The 22,436-nt window shown below is 39.7% G+C and overlaps 1 protein-coding gene across 5 annotated transcripts in view; it reads left to right on the top strand.

The window, feature by feature from the left end:
- Positions 1–22,436, top strand: part of TNS3 (tensin 3) — a 185,138-nt gene that overhangs the window by 143,113 nt on the left and 19,589 nt on the right. For all 5 annotated transcript variants that reach the window (XM_056486183.1, XM_056486182.1, XM_056486180.1 and 2 more), the window contains 3 exons: positions 16,914–17,085; positions 19,405–20,045; positions 20,691–20,777. In XM_056486183.1, coding sequence (XP_056342158.1) covers positions 16,914–17,085; positions 19,405–20,045; positions 20,691–20,777 — 900 coding nt within the window. The remainder of the gene's footprint in view (positions 1–16,913; positions 17,086–19,404; positions 20,046–20,690; positions 20,778–22,436) is intronic.

The raw sequence follows: 22,436 nt of genomic DNA, 5'->3' as shown, positions 1-22,436 counted from the left end.
GCCATTTTGAAACTTATAAAGGCTCTTTTGTCTCAGACAGCAGACAGCTAATTCAAGTCCCTTTGTATATAGAAGTAACAAATAAAAGCATAGCAAGCTCTTTGCCGGGGACTGAATGCTGGCTAGCTGCCCTGCCACTCCACCCCTGAGGCTGGATCAGAGCTGCCCCTTCTTCAGTCCTGGTCAAAGCAGACAGAACTTTGCAGAAGGTCTGCATTCACAAACAGGCACTGTCTTACAACAGAAGGCAGGGATCTGTGGAACAAAGGAAGATTGTCTATAATTCTTTATCAATGTAGTGACAAAGAGAAGACATTATGTCACTTATTTCCATCTTTTCTGAATGGCCTAACTTGACTTGTGCAGTTCAAGCAGTGCAAATGATGGAATGAAAGCATTGCTGCCAGTATAAGGAATCTCTGAGCCTTCAACCATGTGTAAAGCCTTGCCTTTTCATCTCTTCCATGGATCTTAGCCTATGTACTATACTCAAAGCTGTGTATGAGCTGCATCTATTCTAAAAATTTTTAAAAGGGTAAATTTTCTCCTCATGCCATCGTGAAACTCTTTAAGACCACGTACTGGAATATTTCCACATGTTTTTCTCATACAGGCTGTGTTTTTATCTGACAGAGACATTGTAGCCCTAAATTCCCCTCATTGACTAACACAGACTAATTATTACACTGCAGCAGAGTGATGAGTGTTTAATAAATATATTGGAAGGCAAACCCACAACCTAACAGACTCATTATTGCATAATTGTATTACTGATTAGAATTTTATACTGTTGTGGTTTCATACTGCTATTTCAGGATTGTGATTTCTTCCAGTCACTGAGTTGCTAGGAATATGATACATACTGCTTAATTTTTTAATTTAAAAAGTGTCAGGGTCCTAAATTGAGGGTCAGTTTGGGAATAAAAATGAAACTGGTTTGTGAAAGGAAAAAGTTCCCTGTTTATGATGGACAAAATCTTTCTCCACAATGTGAAAAACTTTCATATAATATTTATTTATACCTATCTTTCTCTCCTCCTCTTACCTGCTTATGTAAGATATACATGTCTAAAGCAAGTAATAGGTTCAGAACTTTTCCAGACATCTGGATTCATTTACTTTGAACATCAGTGCATCTGCTTAAGTGGATGGTTATCATAAGCTCTGTCCTCCTGGAAACAGGTGCATTTTCATTTTTGCTATTGCAATTTTTGTGTCCAGGTTTTTTTGGATGTTTTGTTTATTTCAGTGGGTTTTCATTTGTTTGTTTGTTGAGACTATCAATGAAAAGTAAAAAAAATAAAAGTAGAGAAAGGAAATTTATGATTTAATGCAAAGCAGATACACCAGATTTCTGTTATGTTTTCCATTGTCCTACAATTGCCCTTGACATGTTTATGTCGTGGCTGAATACAGTGTTCATCTACACAGTATTTTTATTAATTAAACACCAGATGTTCCTTAATTATTAAATGCACCATTTACTAGTGCATAAGAAGCCTCCATAGGCTTCAGGAACAAGCAGAAAACAACTTGGATCTCCTGTTGGGATTCCACCAGTAAGAACTTAATGAGAATGATCTTCCAAAAAGAGCATTTGGAATGCTGTAAAGCAAAATCATAAATGTTCAGAGACCACTTCTTGGTGGTTGTAAGCACTGAAATCAATATGTTGTATTATGATCTATCACACTTTTGCATCTCTGGATTACTTTCATTGAGACATTCCACTTGTGAAATTAATCTTTATTCAAAGTTTTTATTGCAAGAAGGTTGGAGATGACTCGATATGTTTTCAAGTCTTCATTGCCACAAATCTCCTTTCATTTGTGCCACTAATTATAATACTATTCTTAACATATCTTTCAAATATAGTCATGGAAATATTGTATTTGGCCTGGGGAGAAATAAGCAACACTTACTATCAGTGATTTCACTCTGGTAGTCCAAATTCACAGCAAAAGTAATAATATTCCATCTCATGTGCTGAAAAGCTTAACCATTTAATTTAGTTTATATCAATCTGAATGGTGGAAAATATCTTGTAACAGTAGAATGAAATTGAAATGGAAAATAAATTAAAATACTTGTAGTCTATGCCTGCCTTTACTGAGTGGTATTAACCAAAATCCTTACAGTATGAGTGTCTACAGTGGAGCTATTTGATAATCAGCCAGTTGAGCTTTTTTTCCCTTTCAGTTTGGCTAAGATTTTCATGGGAGGAACTCTCCCAGTCTACACTACCTAACTTCCCAAAGCTTTAGAGATGAAATTATTTAGAGTTTAATCCATTTAGCTAGCTAGATATGGACAGGTTTTGTTTACAACTATGTTACATGTTTCTACATAAAACTTTAAAAAACCTGTACATATTTTAGCCACTCAGTAAACTTTCTAATATGTCATTAATTCAGAGGACAAAGGAATATAATTATGCATAGCTGAATATAAAAAGCTAGGGCATGCCAAGTCCATGGCAGATAGTATGTGATGATAAACCAGTGGGACAATTTACATGTGTGTTTTCTTTGGCTGATACATTAAAGCTGACAAAATAGGTCACTCTCGTTACTGGATTTTCATAAGAAAACTAAGTCTCTAAAATATGCTCTCTCTTTCACTGGTTTTGGATACTCTAGGTTGACAAAATATTCTGGAACATGAATAGATTCTGTTTTGTAGCCAGTGTTGTATCTGATCACAGACTCAATAATTCTTCAAATCTGATGCTTATGTCAAAACAAATACATTTCATGATGAATTGTTGTTACAGCTCCCCGAGCTAAACTTCTGCAAAGGGACACAGTCTGCTGTGACCTACATGATGAACATCATACTGAACATGCGAAAAATTCAAATGCTACAGATGGTCAAGGAAAATACTGTGCTAGCAGAATGCATAGTCTAGTAGTGCACATGTATATCATTCCATGCGCAGCTTCTCTATAATGCTGAAGAATTTGAAGGAAAAATAAAAACATTGAAGAGATGTTGTGAAACTATTCACTGTCTCTTCTTCCTACCCCCCTTGCTTTTGTAGCAGGATTTTCATCTGGACAGAAACACTATGATCATAGATCAGAATGGGCCTTAAACCTTATCCTACTCTTTAAAGCCACTGTGGAGGAAGAATCAGATACTGATTTGGAAAGACTTTGTTTTATACTGTGCGTTTAATTTTCTGTGCAAATATTTACATTGGGTTTTTTTGTTTGTTTGTTTGTTTTAATGGATGACTTTTCATTCCTTTTGGCGAAGTGCTGATAGATATGTAAATCAGAGAACTGAGACTGTTCCCCTAGAAATGGCCCTCTCAGAGGTCCCTTGGCACTGCCTGCATTATCCATTTGAACTAAGACACTTCTGAAAAGTTACATGCAGTCTTCTGCCTAAAACAGCAAATGTGAATTAAATTTTCTAACAGGGAAATGAGTATACGAGTGGTAGAGACCCTAAATAGAGAAAGAAGCTCTCTGTTTTCTCATCTACTCATTTTGTCCTGAATTAAATGTTGAGCTGCATTAAAGGAATGGCAGATCTTGTATCAAAGGAGTTTTCCTACAGAAGTTCATATGAAATAAGGTTTCTAGCATGGCACATCTTTATAAAGTCTCTGCCATGTTGTATGTATTTCATCAATGGTACGTTAGCAAGTCTGACTGATCCTTGATCCTCACTAGGAGCATTAAATGAAGCAAGTGCTGATAGGTTCTTCATCAAGAACCCACCCACCCTGTAAGTGCTTCCCTGAACTGGGGCACCGCACTTTAATCCATTCTGTCTGTTACTTGCTGTGTTGAGTAACTTTTCATACAGTGTGAACTGAAAATGAAACAACTGCCTAATTTCAAAAGGATTTAGTAACTGAGAGAAAACTTGAAGTTTTGCATAAGACACATGTTATTGCCTGTTGCAGTTTCATTCATGATCCGATACATCTGAAAGTTTAATTGTGCGGCCTGCAGTTTTCATCCTTCCTGTAGCTCTAGTCCAAAGGAATTTTCTCTTGAGAGAAAGCAGTAGCATTATCTGGTGTTTATTTATTTTTGTGTGTGTGTTTTGTTTTTATTTTTAAATACTTGCCATCCAAGATAACTGACTATACTTGGAATATGCATTTATTAGTTGAAAAGATGATGGTACTTTCAAGGGTGCTGAACACAGTTTCTTGTTGTGTTCAGTAGTAACTGTGACAGCTCAAAAATTCTAAAATTTAGACAATAAAATAAGCTGTAGAATTCTTAAGTTCCAAATGCCAAAAAAAAAAAAAGTTGTTTATGTAATCAAATATTACATGGTAAAAATGTGTTTATACAATACTTCAGTGTTGTTACTTGATCATGGTCTCAAAGCATATGTGCCTCTTCAGTTAAATTTGAAATGCACCCTGATAATACACTGGTGGGTGGTGGTGGTTTGGTTTTGGTTTTTTCCCCTTTCTTTTTTCTTGCTAAGAACCACTGAAAAAGTGATTACTTGTGAGTTTTTAAAGCATTCGGGTTTAGAGAGTTTGGTTTCTCTTTTCTTCCCTTTCCATGGGAAAAAATAAAGGATTTCCCCACATAGTTCAGTCATTTGAGAAATAGTTCAGTCATTTGAGAAATACCTTTTTATATAATCATTGAAATATAGATGAATAATATCTTATACATATATAAAAACCAAAATAATCTGAAACTGAGAAATCCATCACTAATATTTGCTACTTTTGAAGATGCAAATAATAAGCCATTGACAAAAACTTAAAAACAATTTAATAGAAATACAGGATTGGATGAGCAGGCAGCCTGGCAGATGTGTTTGTTTTTACACATACCTGAGGTTGCTTGTTTGCAGTGCATGTGCATAGCTTACATTCTTGAGATGTCACTAGTCAGTTTGTCTGGAAAAGTTTAAATTAACAAAACAACATGGAACAACTACTGCTCTTGCTATGACTTTATGAAATTTTTTCAGCTTTTCCAGGGTGAGGCCTACTACTATATTGGCACTTCATGACTGTGATGTGCCAGAGTAATCCACGTAGTTTGAGGGAAGGCTGAAGAAGAAAGCTCCAAAAGTCGAAGTACGGCTGTGCGCACTTTTTCAAAACAATTCCAGTTTTAAAATGATCTTGTATTTGAGTGTCTGGGAGGGTCTGTCTACTGCATTTACAATTTAAAGATATTCTACAGTTTCAGAATGACAGACCTTCCAGTGTTGAATGAGAGCAGAGAGGAAATACACACTCAGTTCCACTTAATTGTTTATAGTCTAAAGGTCATACTGCTCTTTGTTTTTCAAGATGCTGTTCTCCCCTGTGTTAATTCTCTTCATGTTTATTCCCTCTGGCAGAGGAGGAGAAAATCAAATTAATCTATGTTTTTCTATGCCTGAGTTTGGCATGTTATTTCACAAAGTCATTTATATTCAGGCACCTTGTAGATAAATTCTGAAATGAGCAATCTACTTGACATTTACTCCCACATTTCTGTCAATCGCCAGAATAGCAGGGAAATATGTGACATTCCTTCACAAATTGTGGAGTTTGCTGAATTTGCATGAAGGACATGGCATGGCCACTGCTTCAGGGGTTGGAGAAGGGTCCACGTTACAATTCAAGCCCTACATTTTAATCTATTTTGGATAGATTTTGCAGTGTAATGGTTCTGATCAAACTAGGAATCTTATGTACTATATCTAGGAGAACTGTACACTGGTACCACCGGGCAGAGATTGAAAAACCTGATCCTGATTGCTGTGCTGTGCCTGGAACAGCCATGAAACCAATTCTTCTTGCCAAATGACAGACTTTCTCCTTTTGAGATGTCAATATCTTACACACTGTGCTGACCTAAATCCAATCAGTTCCTCACCTGAGACATCCAACACTACCTTTTCTTCCCTTCCTAACTCTTATTTTGTGTACAATCAGCCTTGCCCTTTCTGTCTTCTGGCTTTAGAGTCTCAGACTTCTTTCTTTTGTGGAGAAAAAAATCTCATCTGATTGAAACTTTGAATTTGTGACAGAAAAAGAAGCAAAAGGTGTGATTTATGTTATGTGCCCTTTTGTTTGTTATTAGCTGTCCATGTCAGGGATTTTCTTGATGAGTAGCCAGCCCCTCAAGTATAACTGAGTCTGTTAGAAGGATCTATGCAAAAAAATCTTAAGAAAGAGTGAATTTGATAAATGCTGACAAAACCCAAGTATATTAATACTTTTAATTACATGATTTCTTCTTATAGTATATCCTTACAATACTTTGGAAAGTAAGTTTCTTACTTAACCAACCTTCTTCATATGTCATCTCAGTCCACTGTTACCTTCTTTGTTAAAGGTTACTATTCTTGTTTCCTTCTAATTCAGCAAGTGTTAATAGCCAAACAAGCAAATCTTCTGAGATTTTAAGATCAGGAAAGAAATGAGATATCCGAAGGTCCTGTGATTACAGTGCTTTTTATGCAGAGACAAGGATGCTTTCTATGGAGAGAAATTTTCTCTAATCATTGTTGTTTATAGGAGTGTGAAGACTGTGTTTGACTGCATCTGGCTCTGCCAGGAAGCATCCAAGACAAAGTGTAGTTGTATAATAAAATTTTCAGAGTAACTGATGTCAGTTCTGAACTGCTGCATAATAACCTCTTTTGACCCCGTGGCAAGGATTTTCCCTTCTTTTTACCTGATAATATGGTGTATATCATAACTAACCTTTGGTTATTTGATTCTTCTGAGTGCAGTCTTTATGCAACATGTTTAATAGGAGCATCTGCTGTGAAGGCAAACAGTGATAGGAATGAATATTCTTATAAAGGAATAGTTTGATTTACATTATGGTCTGTGGAAGAAAGCACAATGTTAGTTTACCAGTACTCATCTCCATAAGCAAGCCAGCTTGTGTATTTTATTATTATCAAAACTGCTTAGTACACGCATTCAAAACATGGTGCCAGTAGAAATTTGAAAGCAATAGAATAATTCATTGTGGGAAATTTTAAATGGTTATATATGTTTCTATCTAGATCTAGTAATTTCCTGCAGTCGTCCTTTCAGAAAATACAGTATGCTAGGCACTGAACAATCTGGAAAGGAAATGTGCTGCTCATTGTGGAGCTGCAGTGTTTCCACTCGTCTTCCTGACCTGTAAATAAAACCTGCTCAGAACAATGCTAGGGGGATGTTGAATGCAACACAGTAAGGCTACACGTGTTTTGTGATCTTGGGAAGCGAGTAAAGCTTTATTCAGAGCTCTGGATGCTAAATTTATCCGAGAGTGTTGAGCCAGTTTGGTGCAATAGAGTATCTAGGCTTTGATCAACATCAAAAAGCACAAGGATTCCGTGCCTTGCGTATCTCTGAAAGAAACAAGTGAGGTCAAATGAAGTGGTGGGGGAACAACACCACCCGCCCCCCGACACTCTGAAAAACTCCCCAGCTCCACCCAATCCCACCCACCCTCTCCGCTCTCCCAGCCCCCGGGCAGCGCCGCGCTGCGTGCGGGGGGCGGCGAGAGCCGGGCGGGGAAAGGGGGAACAAGGGAAACGCGAATGAGGTGGAGTCAGCACAGCAGGCATACACTGAATGGGCAGCGAGCGGGAAGCCTAACCTAACAACTCTCGGGGAATTACTTTCTGCCTGGATGGAGTGAACTCCGGCTGTTCTTCATCTGGGTGGCTGTGCTGAGACAAGGGAGCCTGTGCCTCTCTCGGCGCGGACGCTGGACCCCGCTTTGCGGTGAAGTTCCGACCCGCGAGGGGAGCGGAGGGAGCTGGCGGATGCGGGGAATCGCTTTTCCCCAGTCTCTGCGTGGCGGGGCTGCCTGGGCTCGGTGAGCCGCCGGCAGCATGCGGCCCGCAGGGAGGAGGGAAGGGCGGTTTCGCACAGCCCCGTGGGAGAGCAGCGATGGCTTCCATAGGTAGGTTCTGTGCCTCCCCGCGCCCCGTTCCCTGTTTCCTCAGTCTGAAAACTCGTTTCGTGGGTCGGCCTCGTGTGCGGCGGCAGCGGGACGTGACCCGGGCAGAGAGGGGAGGGAGCGGGGGTTCCCTGGAGCGGGCCGGCCTCAGACGGGGCACGGCTGGAGCCGCTCCGAGCCCGCGGCCTGCTGCTGCTGCTGCTGCTGCTGCCGGCGCTCTGGAAACCCAGCGGCAGGGAGAGCTGCGCCTTTTGTAGGCATGGAACAGCGCCGGGAGTCACGCAGAAACGGAGGCGGGTTGCGGACAAGGAGTTCTTGTCAGTGTGAGAGTTTCCTGCAGTCTCCGGGGAATGGTTGAGGGCGTGAGGCAGGGCTCGAGAGTTTGTCCAGTCGCTTTTCTGCCGACGAAGCCTTGTGGTTTTTTGTGGGTCTTTCTCAAAGTAGAAGAAATGTGGGCTGCGTGGAGTATACATAATTTCTGTCTACGTAGAAAAAATTTGTCCAGGCTGAGGCTTTTTCCTTCTCTTAGGAGTTCTTAGTAATGTTATAGCAGCACTGAGTTTCTTTCCAAAAACGTGAAAGGTGTAAGAGTTTGTAAACACGAGTCTTTCTTAAATGAGGAATATGGCATCGTTTTTCTGCTTTCTTGCTTAATGAGAAAAACACTTCATTGTGCCATTAGCACTGGAAGGGTAATTTGTCTAATTCGTGCATCCAAGACAAAGTGTATTTGTGTAATACATGTAAAAAACACTCTCACTTTCTTACTTCAGATCTGTATTTTCCATTAAAATATAACAGAGTCTTAGAGCAGCCAACTATTACATGGTACAGTGTACAGGATGCTCCAGAATAAAGAGCCTGGTTCCTATTGCCTTAGTGTGAACAATTTTTCTATTCAGGCATTAGCAGCACATGCTTGGGTAAAGACTGCAACCCTAAAAGGAGAGTTACTGAATCACAGTTCTCGAGGGACAAACCAAGAAAAAAGATGCAAGAGCTTCACTGTTCTCAGTCGTGTGTTCTGTGATACTGAGCAACGCTGAAGATAAGCTGAGCTGCGTTTGTTTTTACCAGTTGTGATTCCAGGTTATTAAAAGCAGCCTTTGAAAAGTCAGTTTTTTTCTGGTTTTAAAATAAAATGGTTTAAGTATACTGCTTGAAAATCAAAAGGCAGCCCTCAATTTTGTTATTCAGGCTGCAGTTGTTGTTGCGGGCAAGTGACTAGAAAAATGAACAGGTTGAAAATTGTCACGTTTAGGCAGAATTGTTCTCACAGCAGAAGAACAGGCCCAAAGTGAGAGTTTTGATAGAAGGTCGAAACACCAGTTTGATTCCTTCAATATCTTCTGTGTGGCAGATATGTCTTAGACATCAAAAGCTGCATACTGGGACCTCTCTGGTTGCTTGTGGCAGCAGGGAACAGAGACAGGAAAAGGGGTATTTAAACTCCTTCTTTCCCTCTCTTTCACCTTAGGAAAAGTATATAGGGTCATAACACAAAATAGAAAATGTCACTGAGTCTTCATGCTTGCTTCTCAGAAGTGTCAGAAAGTCAGGCTGTGTCCCTTCTTTCGCTCAGTTTGCCCCCTCCACCTTCACCTTTGCCTCCTTTCCTTTGGCTTTGCAGAGTGCCTGTCAGTAGACAGAGTGGCACTTTTCAATTCAGCACAGACGTCTTAGACTTGCATCTCCAACATTTCAAGGAATTTTAATGGATAATGAACTTTGGAGCACAAAGCTCATATTTTACTCTTTTCTTCTAAAGGTGCTTGGTCTTTCAGTGCATTCTGCCTGAAAAAAGTATTACTGTTCACTGGAAGGTACCATTTGCATGTTTCATAAGTTCTTTTTTCTTCTCTAAAACTATTTAATTACTATTATTACTGAAACTATTTATTACTATTTAATTACTATTTAAATATGCAATTTAATGTTACAATTTGATGGAAATTGTCATATTCAGCAATGTGAATGTCTGAAATTCCATTATGAGATAAACCATGATAAGAAAGGAATTGCCTGTCTCTAAAGCCATTTGACTGATTTGCTGTGTAAAATTAGTGTGGACATAATAATAATTGTGTTCTAATTGTTTTATTGGATTGATTTTTTTCACCACTCCATGACCTGCTGTACTTAGAGACAGAATAAAGGGTCTCTTGTTTATGTATTATGTACTGATAGTGATTCTCTCCTAAAGAGTGTTTTAATAAATGTCACATTTTATGATACATGTGATCCGGAAGTCTTGAGGACATGCCCCTGCAGCTGATTTGCATTCCTAAGATAGCAAAGCTTACTTGAAGTCAGTAGCACAGCATCTGCAAGATCTTTTAAAATACATGAGAAGTCATGTGCAACTGATTGCTTTAGTCCTTGGGGAAGTTTTTTTTTTTTCCCCTGGAACTACTTGGGAGAATAAAATGAAATTAATTAGTATAAGAAAGCCCTTCAGAAAGTCATGGTAAGGATTTTACTGCTTTGAAGATGCTGCATTGTTAATGCTGCTCAGCAAATAGGAGTTATTTGTATTTTGGTACTTGAATGAACATATGATACCAAGTTACCTGTAAAACAGTCTAGCTGTTTTTTCAGAAAAGAAGCCACATTGTACAAGCTTTAGGGCTTTAGGGTGGGGTAAAGCGTGGTTTGATAAATCATCTTTTTGGTTCTGACCGATGTGAAGAGGGGGCAGAGGGTAAGTGCAGTTAATTGTGTCAGCCTGTGGTTGCCTGGAGATAAGCTGACACCTGGCATAGCTTCAGAGGCTGCATTTGGCTGTTACTGGCAGGCTGTTATGGGGAGCTACAAGTTGCAGAACACAGGAATGTACCAATACACTCCCACTTCTGTCATGCTTCTTGCTGGCAGGCCAGAGTCTCCCCTGACGGTGATGTAGTGCCAGCCTTCCTCACCCGGTGCTTCCTGAGAACTGCTGTGCCAAGGGTATTTCCTCAAGGGGCTACATGGATGATTTACAGCTCTCTTTAGGGCATAAGACAAGAATGATTTTTAAAAAAATTTAAACACGTTTGAAAGGCTCCCAAAACACAGTGAATGCTTTCTAAATGAACACAATATATAATTACATGAAGTTAAAAACCTTCAATACTGTAGTGTACATTACATTTAATTACAAGCAGTTTGGATTCTAACTGTTGAATGTGTTTTTTCTTCCACCACATAAATGTCTCTGAGAAATACTTTACTGCCTCTCCAGATGTGCTGTTTTATTTCCGAGGTTGTCAGCCACTCCATTGTTGTATTTTCTCTAATATTCAAGCATGTAATACATATTCCACTGAGATTCTTCTCAGATGAAGCAACTGAAGCTGACCTTTTTTGTGCAGAGAGATTAATACCTGGATGCTAGAGCCACTGTCTTAATGACTTGCCCCAGGTTCAGCCTGACTGATTACTTGAAAAGAGAGTTGTTGCACTCAAAACAGGCATTAGCAGAATCTCTGAGCAACAGTAATTTTGTCTTTTCCTTCAAGACATGAAAAATTCTGTCACATTTTCTCTGCTTGCTATTGGGTGGGCTTTTGGGGCGTGTGGGAACCACAGGTGTCTCCGTGTTGGTACATGACATGTACTTGTAAATGAGATGTGGAACTACTTATGTTGAATAGGAATGCATGTACTGTGCAAAAGACACAATAAAGTTATTCCATTCCCTGGCATGGAATAGCCATGTGAAAATTTTCCCCGTGAAAAGGAAGTGTGACCAAAGTTGATGGGGTTTCATATAAGAGAATAATTTGGTTCACCTTATTTTTGTGAAATTGAAAGCAGATTGTAACAAGTTTAAAAGGTCAGAATTTCAGTAAAGTTGATACTTTGACTGAAAGCAAGAGAGACTTTTGGTCTCTCTTACTGTTTTTGTCACTATTGTATTTGGAAAAGCAAGGGAGGGAAAGGGAAGGTAGATAACCCATAAGAATCTTACTGTTCAAATAAACTTGGAAAAGTTTTAGTTTGTTAGCTACCTCAAGTGGGCCATTACTTTGGCTTACTTCAGAGCAGTATGATTTTCTCTGTCCATTCAATGTCATTCCATTGCTTTTATGCAAGCCTCAGATAGTTGTGAGGTAGTGAGCTCAGTGTTTTGGAAGCAGAACACTGACTTAAAGCTCCCTTTCCCCAAAAGATGTAACTGAGGATGTTCACTTGAGTTTTCAAGCTGATACGGTCCACATGAACTCTCACCTTCTCATGAAAAGGACTACAAAGTTTGAAATGTATGAGAACCTACTAAATTACAGGGTATGGTAGTGAAATGGCTGCTTTTACTTCCCTGCTATTTTTGGACAATTGTCTCTAAAGGCCTGAGGTAATTTTGCCCTTCAGCTGCTGCAAGAAAAGAAAAGGAATGTTGTTACCTATCTTTTATCTGGACCATGGTATGGGTTAAGCTGCTCTGCATTTTTTTCTTTTATGCAAGGTTTGTTTTGGTGTTTTGTTTTGTTTTGCTTTTTGTGGTGTGTTTGGGGTTGTTTTTTGGGTGGAGAGTGGGTTCCTTTTTCTTCTTTGTTTCAACAAATTTAGTGGATTAAAATACGGGTTAATCTGTAAGATCTTACTTTATATGGCTGTGTTGGGTGCACACCCAGCAGTTTCTGCTTGCAGCTGAAAAAAGCCTGCAACTTTTACCTGTTGCTGCCACATGGAAGAATGAGCTGGATATTTTTCTGCCTTCCATGTTGGCACAATGAGTATTCATTTTATTTCTTAATGCCATTTCTCATATGCTCAGTAGCGTATGGTACAAAGAGTCCAGCTCCTTGCTAAGGTCCTGCCTTTAAAGTCAGTGATAGTAAATGTAGGTCTGACCTGGATGCATGAAGAAATACAAACATGACAAACAAAAATACAAACATTGTCATGTCAGTTCTTAAGTAGGGAGCTGCACTTTTACACTTTCAGTGTTTTCACAGCTATAAATGGCATGGTAGGGGCCTGAACCAAGAAGCACTGATGCTTTGCTTTCTGTCAGATATTCCAGACTACTTAATTCTGTAGAAGCAGTGAAATTGTAGAGTTATTGTTTCAGTGAAATAAAGGGTTAACAGCTGACGAGTGGGCTCTGCATCAGACAATGAGAGGACATAGCTGAAATATCCAGCAGGTTTGTTTTTAATTGAAGTAAAAACAAGGCTACTTTCATGGGAAGTTCCATTAAGATATATTTGTTTCTACCCTGGGAAGAGTTGTACCGAGTTTGTGTTTTTTTCTGCAGTTTACATACCTGGCTGCCAGTGGCTTTTCACTCTATGTTTAGAATTTTACACATGTGAAAATGGGGTGTGAAATGAATCTGTGAGCATGACAATGGTTCTTCCCTCCTGCAGTGTATGGAGCTCTAAAAGTAATAACAGCAACCCAAGGCCTGAAACAGGGAGGAATCAAGCCATGGTCCTTTTATTCAAGCAAGTGCTGTGGATGAAGGAGTGGAATTTGCTGTGTAAATCCATTAGATTGACTCTTATGCACGTAGTTGAGATAATACTAGAGTGGGAGATTTTAAGCTATTTCAGAAGGAGTGCCACTCCATTCCTTGCCCCCAGATTCTTGGTATCTGGATTCCAGTAACTCCCCTGTCTGGTGTCAAGAGAATAGACGCAGAGGCATGAAAACAAGTATGTGGAGATAAGCTTAGGGTTGTAATTCCTTTTCCTATGGGGAATGCATTAACCTCTCATATTCAGAAGGAGAATTGTCTCAGCCTGCAGTGTAATTGGGAAGTATCTGGGCAAGTTCATGTGCAGACATGAGATGCCTGTTGCATTTGAGATACTTCATCAAATGCTGATCTCTGGAGATTTGTCACAGTTGTGTTTCTGGGGAGGCTCTAGTTGTTCTCATACATACATTGATTTGACCAACGTGGTTTTGTGCAGCCAGCTTTTCCGACTCGGTTTGTACCAGTATGAAGATGACTGTAATGTAGCTGATCTGGTAGACAAATACAGATTCACATTTCTGTAGCTCTTCCACACTAAACATTTCTGCAGTATTTTCTTAAACTTCACTTCTATGGCTGTTATGAATAAAGTAATGCTGCAGTTAAATGACAGTTTCTGTTAAAAGGCAGTTTTCTGTTTCCCTCATACAATTAAATGTTTGCTCTGTACAATGTGTGCTAAGTGATGAGTTCAGGTGGTTTATAATAAGGGCACTAACTTGCAGATTTTCTGGTCTCTGACATACCTTTTAAGTACCTTGCACACTTCTCATTCAAGTAATAGCAGAACCAAGTTCTGACATGAATTGAAGGCAAACCAATATTGACTTGTTTTCAGTGACTTGTTACATTAGGAAGATTTCCTTATGGAAAAGATAGTCCTGCCGGTGTTGAGGTCAGTAGGACTGTTCAGGTGAATGAAGCTATTCAGGTGCATGGGCATTATAGTCTTCTGTCATGGAAAACAGCATGGCTGAGGCTGGACCTATGTGAATAGGTGTTGACTTTTTAATAATAGTACAGAATAATTAAATGTAGTCTGCATTGGAGCTTAACTGGTTATTTAAGTGTGCCTCTAAAAAATGAGGTGAATCTTGGTCTGTATAAAGCTCTGCAGTAATAGCATCCACATTATTCCTCATCTCAATGCAAAGGTTACAGATGTTTTGCTTCCTTGTCTCTGTGGTGGGGACAAAGTCACGCCTGAAAGCTGTAGCTGCACTTGTTTCATGGTTTAGGCCCAGCCAGCAGCCAAACACAGTGCAGTTGCTCACTCACTCTTCTATTTCTAGGATTGGGGAGAGAATCAAAAGGGTAAAGGATAGAAAACTCATGAGTTGAGATGAAGACAGCTTAAGAGAAAGCAAGAGCCCCATCCACAAAAGTGACACAAAACAAGAAATTAATTTACTTCTTCACGTGGACAGCCAGATGTTCAGCCATCCCCAGGAAGACCACCATGACTCCAAATGTCCTCTCCTTCCTCTCTCCATTTTGTATACTGACCATGATGTCGTGGTCTGGAATATCCCTCTGGTCAGTTGGGAGTCACCTGTCCTGGCTGTCTCTCTTCCCAGCCTCCTATATATCTCCAACTACCTTGCCAGTGTGGCAATTAGAGAAGCAGAAAAGGCCTTGGCTCTGTGTAAGCCCTGCTCAGCAATAACAAAAATATCTCTGCATTATCATTACTGTGTTAAGCACAAATCCAACCCAGCCACATACCAGCCACTGGGAAGAAAGTTAACTCTACCCTGGCCAAAACCAGCACAACAGGTAAGCCATGTGCTGCTCTGTGCTGCTAAACTTTCAACCCTAGTTGTGTCCTTTTCTTGTCCTGTGAGAAGAAGGCATCTTCATGCCTTCCCATCAGGTCTATATACACAGTGAGCTTTCTTTTCTCCTGTATAGTCTCAGCTGTCTGGGAGACAGCCCCTGCACCTGTAAAAGATGCTTCAGTCCCAGTGATGGTGTCTTTGTTTGTATTTCCGCTTGTTGAACTTAAGATTCCTTTTGTCCCATTTCTCCCACTTCAAAAATAGCAGCCCAACTATCTGATTTGTCAATGACTCCTCACAGTTTTCTGTTGTCTGCAGAACTTGCTGATGAAACTTTATCCCGTTACCAGCATTGTTGATGAAGGGTGTTGAAGGCTATTGGTCCTAGTGTCAGCCCTGGGGTATAATGCTATGACTTACCTTCTAGTGGGCTTGCTGCACCTGATCACCTCTGGGCCCAGACACTCAGCCAGTTTTTATTAGATTTCACTTCCACTTATCTAACCCTTGTTTCATCAGTGTGTTTATGAGGATATTATGGAAGATCACTATAAAAGCCTTGCTAAAGTCAAGATAAGAAACATCCACTGCTCTTCCTGTAGCCACCAAGCTAGCTGATTTACTGAAGAAACTTACCACTGTGGATACTCATGATTCCCCCTTTATTCATGATAATGTCTCCCACGATTCCCCAGTAAATTCATGCTGACAACTCAGTCCTTTTTCTGCCATGTGTTTGGAAGTGGTTTCCAGGGTTAGTTGTTCCATCACCTTTCCAGAGACTGAGGTTAGGTTAACCAAGCCTGCAATTTCTTGGATCATCCTTCATACCTTTCTTGGAGGAATGAGTGATATTTGCTCCCTTCTTGTTCTTAAGAATCTCTCCCAGTCATTGAAATCTTTTAAAGATTATTGAGAGTGGTCTTGCAGGATATCAGCCAGCTCCCTGAGCTCTTACATGTTCAACCTCTCAGTCCCCAATGGACTCAAGTATGTCTAGTTTGTTTTAATTCTCATTTGCTTAGTCCTCCACTGAGGGTGTATTTTGATCCAGATTTTTCCTGTGGTCTCAGGGGCTTGAGGTTCCCAAAGGTCTGTCTTACTGATAAAGACTGATATGAAGAAGGTTGTGAGTACCTCTATGTCATCTGTGTCCTTATCTACCAGGTCCCTTGCCCTGTTCAGCAAGTGGGCCCCATCCTGAGACCCTCCAGCTTGCTACCACCACCACTTCACTGTTCCTTCTGCCATGCTTTCTGAACCAGAAGGGACCCTTTCTCCCTGGAAGAGACTCCCTTCCCCCACCCCAAGCAGTGTCATAAGGGAGTACACAATAACTCCAGTTCCATGCCCCCTACTGAATACTGCAAAAATTGACTCTCTTGTGGATGGGACCAGGACACCCAATTTTCTACTGTTATTTTAAGTGCAAATGGTGCACTTGACTAGGTGTACCTGATTAACACCGTGAACTGTGAAATGCAAAACATCTTGGAACAAATGGTTTGTTCTCATCTTTAGGGCTAGAGAATGTATTCTGGAGAACTGATCAAACAGTTTGAGTGTAGCAATTCTGTAATCTCTATTCCCTCTGCTATTTGACCTGCTGGATGTTTTCAGCAATCAACATAATTTTGTGAAGTAATATCTACTGCTAAAACATAAACTCTTCCTTATAATCTTATTAAGGGAAAAACAGAACACTTTTTTTCAGTACAAGGTTCATAAAAAATGCATGTTGTTTTTAAATTTGCTTTTACTTTGTTTCCTCTGCTGCAGAATCTCAGAGTTACACGGAAGCCATTAACCTCTCTATGGTGATGTCTGACAGCACCGTGGGCACTAACTCTCCTTTGCTGAGGACCAACATGCAGACTGATCCCTCCTTTCAGCGCTGTTTTGCATCTTCATGTACTGTTGCAAGTAGCAGTCCTATCCCAGGGGCAGAAAGGTAGGAAAAGATTTTCCTGCATTCTTGTTTAGTTCTCGTAATGATAGTTCCCAGCCAATGTTCTGCTTGCATCTTCATTGCAGATGATTTTCCAGGAACTTTGAGGTGGGCTGTGACATTTAATGTTGATGTTATCCATCGGCTGGATTTTAACGTATACACACGGTTGTTACTTTTATGTGAGGGACAGAATTAGCATTGAAGATAAGTGGGAAGACGAAAATAAATAGAATTTTATAGCTCAGTTACGTTATTTGTGCTAACACAAGCTCATATGTATTTTTCTGTGTGCTTAACTGGTTTCTCTGATGTTTTACTTAAAGCTGTGTCATGAAATTTCACATTGGAATAAGCTGTATATGACAGAAAGGGAGCATTGTTCTCACTGCAGACATGTTTTTAGTCAGTAAAATGTCAGTAGATTTGCTTTGGTAGTGTATAGCCGATTCCCTTTCAACTACTTAGCAGGCTTAGAAATTTTATTAATTTATAATCGTATTTTGGTAAACACGTAAGGCTCTGGACAATAACGTGAATAGTATAAAGGTATAAAGTAGTCCTTATCCAAAGGAGCTAACAGCATAAGCTAAGAAATGGCAAGAAACAGGAAACAAGCGAGGAGTCCCTAGTTACTGTTAGAATGTTCAGAAGACCATAACAATGCAGGATCAGTCATTAGCTGTGTGCTATATTTACTCAATAGAAAAGATGGTACATTACACCAGAAGAAGTTACCTTTTCTATCACTCCGCAAAAACATTCCTTTCTGGCTAATTAGCCTATTCTTATTTTTGGCTATTTGACTCCTTTTTCACAGTAAGTGTTTGGGAACTTCTGATTGAAGTGTCAGAATGTACTTCAAGTATGTTATTACCTATTTATCTTCCAATCGGTTTAATTTTCAGTCAGCACTGAGACTGTGAAAGAAAGTTTTTTTTGATTGGTTTTGTGATTATGAATGTGAACCATAAGACGGAGCAAAATATGTTGGTATTTACTGCAGAGGAGGCAATGTAACAATTACAAGTGGATATGTATTAGAGCTTATCAGGCAATTCAGTCATTATCAAGTTTACATTCCTACTTCAGACTTTATCTAGAAAATGTTCCCTTCTTTCTAAATATTTTTCCTTAATTTTTTTATCTCACCTAGAAGATAGCTACAGCTTTAGAGATTTTTTTCTTGCAGCAATTTTCTTACCTTCCATTTCTTTAATGGCCTTTCTAATTTAAGCTGTTTAAATCTACCAGTATTCATTTCCACAGCTCCCTTTTAATTAGAAATCCTTTCTTTTTTGATATATATATCTTATATCAGCTTTTTCCATTTGCATTTCCCAATGAGTTTGTTCTCTCTGGATTTGGTAATATTAGTAATATTTTTCAGCTACATCCTAAGGGCATTTCATTTTTAGAAGCAAGGAGACAGCTTAAACTTTTATCAGATGATTTCATCAGAAGCTTAGTTTCTCTTGTTTGGAAGGACATTTTTTTTATTTTTTACTTGAACAGGTAGAATTGCCACCCAGTAGAAAAATGGAATGTTGAAATATTTAATTCTGTAAATCAGAAATTTTCCACTGTCAAATAAATTAACCACTGGACCTGCTTCCTTTCTTTTTTTTAAAATATAAATTGTATTAAAATAGGCCTGGTCTGCAAGTTATTCCTTGTGAACTGTGTTCTTGTCATTATCATAGTTACTGATTTATTGTGTGATGATGCATAACCACCTCCTCAGCCCATCTATTTTCATTTTTATTCTGGTGAGCATAAGACATTCTGTGTGTAAGAATGTGTATGGCCGTGTGAGGTTTCTTCCATAAACCTCTACCTCTATGCAGCTTTGGCATAAGAAATTTTTGCCTCCTACTGCTATTTTTCAGGTAGCACTTTAGCTCATCAGGACCACTCTATGAAGCAATGCTGCAAACAGCCTGACTAAACTGATTCATATTAAAACTGACCCACGCAAACAGTGAAAAGTATTTTTAGCTGTCATTAATTTCATGGACTAGTTTACAGTGCAAACTTAGAAACTGTCCCATCAACGTGGCTAGGTGGAGATAAGGCAGAACATAATGACCTACAGTGAAGAAGTTACTGGTCAGGGTAAGGCTGGAATCCCTTGATCCAGCTGCATTATCTGGTCCATCATGTTTTCAAAGAGCACCCTGAGATTTTTGTCCTGGGTGTGATGTTTCATTGCTTTCAGTGATCACTGAAGTATGGGTTGTACAGTAGCATTTTAAGGGAATGTTTAGGCTTTTGTTTTATTTTTGTGTTCAATTTTTTGGCTTTTTTTTTTTTTTTTGACAGCTCTTCTGCAGCAGAATGTCCTTGGCTTGAAAGCAACTCTAAAGCTTCCCTGTCAACCCAGTTTTCAATGGGAAACACCAGGCAGCCAGGAGGTTACCTTGTGCCCTCTGAATTTTCCAGTGCTGTGCAGGATGTCTCTCTCCTGTCTCACTTCCAAACTCCAGGACTGCAAGTTGTCACCATGAGCAACCTGGAGAGTTCACCAGCAGAGCCACACCAAGAACATGATACCAGCAGCAGTGGCCGTGCCTACCTGAGCTACAGCACGGGCACCAGGGACAGTAGCTCCCCCCGAGAGGAGACACAAGCTACTTGCACAGCCAGTGCTAGCCCATCTAAAACCCTGAGCTCATCAGTGGCAAGTGCTGGTGACAATGACTTTTTGACACAAAACTTCCTTACAGTGGCCTCTGGACACAACAGCCAGAACAGTGCAGTTCCACATTACCACGGAGGGAGCCTACATGCTCAACCGCCTCTTCCAGAGAAGAAGAGGTCCTCTGAAGGAGAACGTTCCTTTGCCTCTGTGTCACCTTCCTCAAGTGGCTTCTCTAGCCCTCACAGTGGAAGCACAATCAGCATTCCCTTCCCAAATGTCCTCCCAGATTTCTCAAAAATGTTAAGCCCTTCCCCAGTGCCAGGTAGGTTCTGTATCAGAGAAATGCAAAATACATTAGATTTTATATGAGTTAATAAAAAGAACTTTGGGGGTTTTAAAAATGGAGAGGGAAAAAAAAGTAGTGGAATGAAAATGGCACAGAGGGCTTGATTGTTTGCGCTAAATGGTGCCAGTTCGCCATTTATTGTTCATTATTCAGAAAACATTGCATTATTCAGAAAACAAGGCTTCAGATTTCTTCCTGTGCTTCCTAGAAGTCAGCCATTGGACAGCCTACCTTTTCAGCTGTCGGACTACAATGGATTAGTGTTGAGTCCCAATTTCTTTTAAAAAGGGCTGGCTTCTCTCTGCACCTTTTTGAGTGTGCCAAGAAAAGTTAAAAATGTACATGTGTGTTTGCTGGACCCTGTTGGGAAGTTTGTATTTAATTCAGCTTTATAACTGAAAGTTTTTAATATTTTATAGATTTTGCAAAATGAAACTTCGAACATGCTTTCAGAATCTTAGTGTATGTTTTTATATTTGCTGGTTCTAAACCAGCTCAGTTTCTCTAAACTGTCCTAATGATGAGTTTTTTGAGTAATTGTGGTGATTGAAAGTTGTAAAGAAAAGCAAAAACACTTTTGTATTTAAAAATTTATTGACTTTTTTCCATTTTATTTCACAGAAAACACAGCTGATAAACATGTGACCGTAAAATTTGTTCAGGACACATCCAAGTTCTGGTATAAGCCAGATATTTCAAGAGAACAAGGTATATCAGTTGATCCATATTCTGATTTATCCATTCATAAAAAACTAGTTGGTGAAGTTTTGATTTTAGATTCATACCTGACCTCTAAAAGAAATATGAAACGTAGAAGGGCCACAGACAACCCCTCTTAGTTTCTTTTGTTGAAAGGCTGAATTTGAGTGCAGAGGGCAGTCAAATAGTCTTGAAAAATACTCAGTTAATCAAACAAATTATTAGCGTAACTGAAATAACTATGAATTAATATAGATCTACCTGTGGTAGCTGCTGCAAATGCTGTTTGTTGTGAAGCTTCAGGTTTTCAAATGGCAGATATGCATGAAACAATACCAGATGGTTATCTGCTCTCTGAAACCTTTTAAGTGTGCTGTTCTGACATGATCTCAGAATAGTTCATTAGCTAGGTCACCACAAAAGCATCCTCACCCCCCAGTCGTTTTGTAGCAGGAATTTCAATGTCAGGTGACATACATTATTTCTTAAAGGTCACTACCATTTAACAACATCTTTATGATGTATGATACAGATACAGTACTTTTATATGTAGATATATTATTCAGTGAACTGAAGAAAGCTTTTATTGCCTATGTGGAAATGGATACTTCTGAGTACCTGGAGTACTGCATCTGACATACAGGAAAGACATGGACAGACCTGTCGGAGCGAGTACAGAGGAGGGCCACCAAGTGGATCAGGGGGATGGAGCGCCTTTCCTATGAGGAAAGGCTGAGAGAATTGAGACTGTTCAGTTTGGAGAAGGGAAAGCTTTGGAGTGGCATAATTGCAGCCTTTCAGTACCTGAGGGGTGCCTACAAGAAAGATGGGAGAGGGGCTTTTTAGAAGAACGTATAGTGACAGGACAAGGTGAAATGGTTTGAAACTGAAAGTAGGTTTAGATTAAATATTAGAAAAAGTTCTTTACTGTGAAGATATTGAGACACTGGAACAGACTGCCCAGAGAAGCTGAAGATGCCCTCCAACCATGGAAATGTTTAAGACCAGGTTGGATGTGGCTCTGGCCTAATGAAAGTTGTCTGTTCATGGCAGGAGTATTGAAAGTAGGTGATCTTAAAGGTGAATTCCAATCCAGGCCATTTTTCCATGATTTTGTAAACTTAAATATTGTGCCTTCAACAGTATGTGTGTAAGTCTGCTGGTTGCTTGTTACAATCACTAATCATAGAGGAGCAAAGAGCTCTCTGTGGATTGCGGATAGAAACTTTGGGTTTGAATATTCTGTGAAATGAGACTAAGACCAAGCAAGAGTAAATGTTGATACCAAAAAATTGGTGTATTTTATTTAACAGTAAATGAGACAAAGAGAAAGAAAGAAATAGAAAAAGAGGTTGTCGGGGGACAGGAAGAGTGACAGAACAGATTATGTAGAAAAATACCACCCCTCTGTGGGTCCCAGGATTAATACAAGTTGGGCCAGGTGGGAATGCCCAGGTACTTCCCTTGAAGTGGGACAAGCTTGATACTATCTCTTGCCAGACTGAATCGTTGTGTCGCTTTGTATCATGTGTAGTGCTGTCTGGTGCAAGGCGTCAGGAATGAGTCCGGGAACTGATCTGGGGGTCTTTTTGGATTATGACACTTGCTCAGCTGCCCCTCACATGAGTGTCCTGTGGATGTGGCTTTCCCAGGATGGGGGTTTTACAG

Source organism: Oenanthe melanoleuca, chromosome 2 (genome assembly GCF_029582105.1).
Source record: "Oenanthe melanoleuca isolate GR-GAL-2019-014 chromosome 2, OMel1.0, whole genome shotgun sequence".
NCBI lineage: Eukaryota > Metazoa > Chordata > Aves > Passeriformes > Muscicapidae > Oenanthe > Oenanthe melanoleuca.
The sequence above is the reverse complement of the archived record's forward strand: the minus strand, read 5'-3'. Positions and strand labels throughout refer to the sequence as shown.